This window comes from Apodemus sylvaticus, chromosome 1 (assembly GCF_947179515.1).
Source record: "Apodemus sylvaticus chromosome 1, mApoSyl1.1, whole genome shotgun sequence".
Taxonomy (NCBI): Eukaryota; Metazoa; Chordata; class Mammalia; order Rodentia; family Muridae; genus Apodemus; species Apodemus sylvaticus.
In genome coordinates this window covers 191,342,335-191,349,046 of record NC_067472.1, presented here as the reverse complement: position 1 = coordinate 191,349,046, position 6,712 = coordinate 191,342,335, and the positions used below count along the sequence as shown (strand labels likewise).

General features: G+C 50.8%; 1 protein-coding gene across 1 annotated transcript; it reads right to left on the bottom strand.

Annotated features, from left to right (window-relative positions):
- Window positions 1-619: 619 nt before the first annotated feature.
- On the bottom strand, window positions 620-4,623 carry Ube2s (ubiquitin conjugating enzyme E2 S). Its single transcript, XM_052169967.1, has 4 exons — window positions 4,418-4,623; window positions 3,727-3,874; window positions 2,876-3,066; window positions 620-1,097 (listed from the first exon to the last, which is right to left on the bottom strand). Exons 1-4 carry the CDS (start codon window positions 4,418-4,420, stop codon window positions 768-770), a joined length of 672 nt encoding a protein of 223 aa, XP_052025927.1. The 5' UTR covers window positions 4,421-4,623; the 3' UTR covers window positions 620-767.
- Between the last annotated feature and the right edge of the window lie 2,089 nt (window positions 4,624-6,712).

Sequence of the window (6,712 nt, the reverse complement as noted above, 5' to 3'; positions counted from 1 at the left end):
AAGGAGCCGGGCAGTGGTGGCGCATGGCTGTAATCCCAGCACTCTGGGAGGCAGAGGCAGGCGGATTTCTGAGTTCGAGGCCAGCCTGGTCTACCAAGTGAGTTCCAGGACAGCCAGGGCTACACAGAGAAACCCTGTCTCGAAAAAAACCAAATCCAAAAAAAAAAAAAAGGCCTAAGGAGACAAAACTTGAGCCTATCTTTCAAGGTATATTTTGGTTTAAAACAAAACAAACAAAAAACCTACATGGTGCAGACTAATACAAGGGAGGGGGGAATTTAATTTAAAGTCAGACCTGGGATAAGATGTTGTAAGAGATGTAATTTTGCCCCAATTCAGGACCAGATTAAGACTGTCTAGAGCAACAGTTCTTAAGTTCTCTGACTTCTAGGCAAATTTGTCTCCAAATTTATTTACATTGTAGCAACAAAATTACAGCCAGAGCCACTGGTCTAGAGGAAGACAGTGGTTCCTGCTCCAGCTTAGATTGTAAAGCCCCACTCCACAGGGCAAAGGTGAGTCAATTCCTTATTGGAGCCACCAAGTCCGACATGGGCAGAAGAATGCCAGCTGTTCTAAGCCACAATACAGAGGTTCTAGACATTTCAGGCACAGAAACTGCTTTTCCAACTTTTTATTTAGAAAACCAAATCCAGGTTCTGGTGCCCCCCCCAACTCCCTCCCCCACCCCAGCCATAATTTAAATAACTTAGAGACAGAGTGGGAGGGGACAGAATAGAGGGAGGGAAGGAGAGAGAAGAGCCCCACTACAGTCGTCTCAGTGCTCGCTTCTTGTCCAACTTTTTCTTGGCTGCCAGCTTCTTATCTCGCTCACCTGCATGTTTCTTGGCCATGGGACCCTCAGCTCCTCCTAGGACCCCTGGGGTCAAAGGGTCAGCAGAGGAGGCTGAAGCCCCACTGGCCAGGTCCCGGGTACCCTCAGCCCTCCCGCTGCTGGTGCTACACGCACCCCCATGGATTTCTGTGAGCAGACGGGCCCGGGCAGCATACTCTTCATAGTTCTCCAAAAGCAGGCGGCCTGCCTCCTCATTGAGTGCAGACTCTGGGTTAGGGTGGATCAGCAGGCACTTGATGGTCTGCGAAGAAAGAGTCTAGGGTCAGGGAGGCTCGTCCAGCTTCACAGTCACCACACTGGCTCTTCTTTTCACTCCCAAATCAGCTCCCTCAGACCAGGACCGGTCTGCTGGCATCCTTGTTCATTTAAGTCATCCTCAAAGGCTGCTTTCCTGTTACCACAAACACTTCAAGGGACCAGTGCCATGTAAGTGCAGACTGATGCTGCCAGAGGCCCTTCCCTATGGAAGCTCATTATCTGCTCCAGGCCGTCTTCTGTAGCTAATGTGGCTCTGACCTTGTTTCTACAGGTGAACCTAAGTTCAGAGGTCCTTCCTCAGGTGGGAAATTACTCAAGGACATTAGACATTGGAGAACTTATAATTGGCTTTCCTATGTGTTCCACATTACTATGCAAGATGTAGAAACCTAAAAGTGATGATCACTGGCTTTACCAGGAATGCCAAGTTTGGAGCCAACTGACCACAGGCTTTAAATGGTATATTCATCCAACCCAGTTCATTCTAAAGGTTAGTTCAGAAGGCTCCATGAATAAAACAGTTCTGAGCTAAATTGGTTAACAGAACTTCTATGAGCTTCTGACACACAGAGCACCTGAATCAGCAGATGTTACTGATGCTGAAAACTTTTACCAATGTACCTCCAAGCTGAATGTCCCTCTTTAACAGGCCCAAAAGCAGAGACAACAGCCATCTAGCATTTCCAGTACTCTGGATAGAACCAAGCTCAACCAGCATCCAGGAAGGAAGACAAACAGGAAGGATTTTGGGGGCTGTTTACCTTGGAGCTTAATCATTCCCAAGTGCCCTGAAGGAAACCCCAATTCTCTATCTTCACAACCATCAGCCCTAGAGGCTCATTAGGAATTAAAAAAAAAAAAATCTATGGGAGGTGCAAAGGAGGCACCAGGTGACCTAACTACTTTAAGTGGCCTTTAGAGACCTTGGAATTCTGGCCTAGATCAGTTACCTTCACCTAAACCAACTAGGGAGAACTGTACACAGAAGATGCTGAATAGTGTCCCACAAAATGTCCCAGGCAGTGTAATCCCCCCCCCAAGTTAAAAACCATTAGTACAGGAAAACAATTTTGAATTAAAAACAGTGGTGATGGTTACATAGTGCAACAAACCAAACTACCACAAGAAAATCCACTCAGCTGAGTAAGGTGGCATAATCCTGTAAACCTATCTTCTGAGGAATTTGTTTCATTAACCCACTTGCTTGGGTCAAAAAATATAAAAGCCATGGCTGGAGGTTAAGTTCATGGCCAGTTTGGGCTTTTAAAATTCACTTTTAGGGCTGGAGAGATGGATCAGCAGTTAAGAGCCCTGATTGCTCTCCTGAGTTCAAAGGTCCTGAGTTCAAATCCCAGCAACCACATAGTGGCTCACAACCACCTGTGATGAGTGGTCTCTTCACCAATGGTCTCTTCTGGCATGTCTGAAGACAACTACAGTGTACTTACATATAGAAATAAAGAAATTGTTTTTTTTTTTAAATAAAAAAAATTGACTTTTAAATCGAAACTTATGGTCTGTAAATAAGTCTCTAAAGCATACATTGCTCTCTACATTCTACAGAACCACCCTGTCAGACAAACCCACAATTGTTGAGTGTCAATGTCTCTGCTTTGACACTACAGAACAGTACTTAGTGCTGTAAGGCAATCCTTCCATTATTTTCCAGAAAGGCTGGGAACTTCATTTCTATTTGACTCTGTCCCCTACTATTCCAGGTTATTTTAAAAAACTAGACAAAGTACCATGGCCAAAACTCACCAGCAGCACATGTCGTATGCCCAACTCAGCTGTCCAGTCCCTCTTGAGCACATTGACACAGATCTCGCCATTGGGGCCCACATTTGGGTGGAAGATTTTAGTCAGGAAGTAGCCCTTGGGTGGGGAGGCAGGGAAGTCCTTCCCAAGTAGGAGCTTCATACGGAACAGACCTCCGGCATAGGGAGTCCCTTCTGGAGCAGAGGAAAAGGGGCTGCTTTATTACACCCTTCAACACTGCAAAGGCTGGTTTCCTTGGGTCTGGCGGAGGCAGATAAGACAAAGAGACCCAACCCACCAACTTTTCCTGCAAAACATTTCCTTTTCATATCCTCACGAGAGAAGCGTGTTCTCTCTCATTTGCCTACTTGCTTGGGTCAAAAGTGGTAATCACTGATGGTCTACCCACTTGGCAGTTGCTACACTAGCTAACAGAAGACCAGGCATACATGTTCCACACCCTCCACACTATAGACCAGTCACCTGGTTTTGAAGCTGACTTTAGCTGACTTTGTATAAATTCAGATGACAAATGAGGTCTGAAAAAAATCTAAGTGGCCTACTTAATACATGCAAATCAGTTTATTACCACCTGCTTCCTTCCCCTCACAATGTTTTGTTTGTGACAGTCGATAGATTAGTGTTTCAGATCACCTGGTACCCTTTCTATTTCTGCTTTAATTTCTATGCATCCTCAGGTCTCTGGAAAGTCACACTCGACAGCCTTAACGCAAGCCTAAGCAAAAGCCTACACTTTATCTTCAGCACCCGAGAGGCTGAATCCTGTTTGTCCCACGGCCACACACACCACAGCAGAAATCCAAGGGGCCCCTCCCTTGCGCGCTCACACTCACCGGGGCCCTCGATGGTAACCTGCAGGTCTGTGAGGTCCTCCTCATTGGGGAAGACTTTAATGCCATCAGGTGGGTCTGCCGTCAGTGTTGTCACCTCCTTGTACACTAGGCGGATGATGTGGGGAGGCAGATTCTCTACATTGGAGTTCTAGGCACGGGGGGAAAAGGAGAGTGAGCAGCCCGAGATGGCTGGGATTAAGGTTGGTGGGCCCCGGAACCCAGATTTTAGAGGCCCGGGCTCGCCAATCACTGACAGCCAACCAGACCCCGAGGCTGACCAGCCCAAAGAAGGCTGCTACGTGGCTCATCGCACCCGAACCTCCCCAGATCGCTCGTTAGGACGCGCACGGGTCCACCACTGGTTCCAGGCGGGCCCGAGGCCTACCTGGAGCCCTTCCCCTACGTTGCCTTCCACCCCCCCCCCAAGCCTTCCCCCCGGAAAAAAAAATCAAAGCCTGGACGAAATGGCGGCGGGATGTCATTGCTCTTGCAAACACCCATGGGCGGGCCGCAGGGGGCCCAAAGCCCCCTCTAAGGTTCCGAGGGCCGCCCGGGCCCCGGGGCCGACTGCGGCCGCCCAGCCAGGCCACCAAAGCACGCAGAAGCCGGCCAGGAAACACTCGGGACGCCGCAGTCGCCTCCTCTGCCAGAGTCCCCAACGGCCCCTCAGGCCTCCGCGTCACTCACTCACCATGACTTCGGCCGGCCGGGGGCGGGTCCCCCCGGCCCCCTTCCTGCACTCCTCGGATCGCCGGCCGGGGCGGGGGGCCCAACTGCCGGCCGCTGTGGCCCTAGCGAGGCCCCCGAGGCCCCGCTCCGCTCCCCGCTAACTCGGAGCCCCGCCACAAAACGCTCGCAACGTTACGTCCTCTCCTCCGTACTGAGCCGGCCGCGCGCCCAACACCCTACGTTTATAGCTACTCGCAGGCCCCGCCCCCGCGCGGCACGTCTCGACCGCGTACGTCACCGCGCACGTTGATTGGCGGCCAACGCGCTTTTCCCTGCTCTCCTTTAGAGAGCGGCAGAAGTAAGAGCCCAGTTTGTGAGGAACGCTATCCAAGGAGGGCTCGCGCCGGCTGAGGAGCCGACCCAGGAGAAGCAAGCGGCTGAAAACCTAGAGCCGAGAGCAAGGGGGCCCCCGCGGAGGCGACGCGGCCGCTGATTGGGCCGTTTGAATGGGACGCCGCCACGACATGGGGTGCGCGCGCGCGCTCCAGCCTGGAGAAAGACGCGCACGCGACTAACGGTTAGCCAGGGGAAGGGGCGGGGCGAGGGAAGGCGGGACTGGAGGGGTTAAAGGCGTGACAGAAGGGGCCTTGACCAATAAAGAGGGGCGGTCGTGAGGGGCGGGTCGGAATGAGAGCTACTAATGGGAAGCCAGCTCAGTGCGATAGCCCACCCCTGGCCAATGAAACGTCTCCATTTCTCCTGTGTATGCAAATGTGACGCCGGGAGGCTGGGAGCCACGTAAGGGCGGAAGTCCGTGTGTACGTGGCGCCATTTTGTTTTGTGCTCCTGCTATGTGTTAGGAAGCACTCAAAATCAGGTTGTATGACTCCGAGGGCTTGGAGTTCCTGATCCTCTAGTGTATGACTTGTGACCTTTGCCACCCTTGTTTTTTAGTTGTTGTTGTTGTTTCGAGACAGGGTTTCTCTGTGTAGTCCTGGCTGTCCTGGAACTCACTGTGTAGACCAGGCTGGCCTCGAACTCAGAAATCCACCTGCCTCTGCCTCCCAGAGTGTTGGGATTACAGGCGTGCGCCACCACTGCCTGGTTCACCAATTTTTTTTTAAAAGATTTATTTATTTATGTATATGAGTACACTGTTGCTGTGAGCCATTGTGTGGTTGCTGGGAATTGAACTCAAGACCTCTTCTTGCTCCCGCCCCAAGATTTATTTATTATATGTAAGCACACTGTAGCTGTCTTCAGACACACCAGAAGAGGGCGTCAGATCTCATTACAGATAGTTGTGAGATACCATGTGGTTACTGGGATTTGAACTCAGGGACCTCTGGAAGAGCAATCAGTGCTCTTAACCGCTGAGCCATCTCTCCAGTCCTCACCAATTCTTTTATTTTATTTTATTTTATTTTTTTTTTATTTTATTTATTATGAGGGTGTTAGGATTGTCTAAGCTCCACCCCACAGTTACCTGGCAATAGCGAGTCAGGCCTGGCCCACTATTAAAGGGGCTTCTGGCCCCCTCCTCCCTCTCTTGCCTCTCTCTTACTCCATTTTCCTGCTTGCTTCTCTCTTGGGCTTCTCTCTCTCTCTCTCTCTCTCTCTCTCTCTCTCTCTCTCTCTCTCTCTCTCCCCCACCCTTTCCCTTCCCCTGTCTCCTCATGGTCATGGCCGGCCTCTGCTTCTCTACTCTCTCCCCCTCTCTGCCTTTCTCTGCCACCACTACCCCCTTAACTCCCCTCCCCATGCCCTGAATAAACTCTATTCTATGCTATCCGTTGTCGTGTGTGGCTGGTCCCTCAGGGAAGGGATGCCTGGGCCCGCTGAGGCACCCCCTTCCCCCACACCTCTCCACACCCCCAATAGAACACATCCCTATACCTCTCTGTCTTTCTTTTTATAATCACAACAGAGGGCATCAGTGTTTTGCCTGTATGTAGGTGCACAGTATGCGTAACTGACGCCCAGGGAGTTGAGAAGAGAGCATCAGATCCTCCGGAACTGGACTAACTGATGGTTCAAACGGCCATGTGGGCACTGGGGACTGAACTCAGGTCCTCTGTAAGAGCAACAAGGGCTCTTAACCACCAAGCTATTTGTTCTGTGTCAGGACAGGGTCCAGGAGTGGAGTCAGGTCAGGAGAATTTTGAGTGCTTGTGAGAACACTCCAAGACAAGTCTTGTGACCTCTCTTTCGTCAACACATGAAATTGTTCTTGGAATGTGTTTTGTATTCCTGTGTTCCTCCCAGGTGTAGCAGCTAGGAGTGAATTTGCTTCACGTTACCCCTACTGCTTGCTGGT

What these genes read in the sequence shown, in the direction of transcription:
- Ube2s (XM_052169967.1), bottom strand. An exon ending in GGTTACCATCGAGGGCCCCG is followed by an intron (nt 3,067 to 3,726) that starts GTGAGTGTGAGC and finishes CCTCTGCTCCAG; the next exon opens with AAGGGACTCCCTATGCCGGA. An exon ending in GCATACGACATGTGCTGCTG is followed by an intron (nt 1,098 to 2,875) that starts GTGAGTTTTGGC and finishes CTTTCTTCGCAG; the next exon opens with ACCATCAAGTGCCTGCTGAT.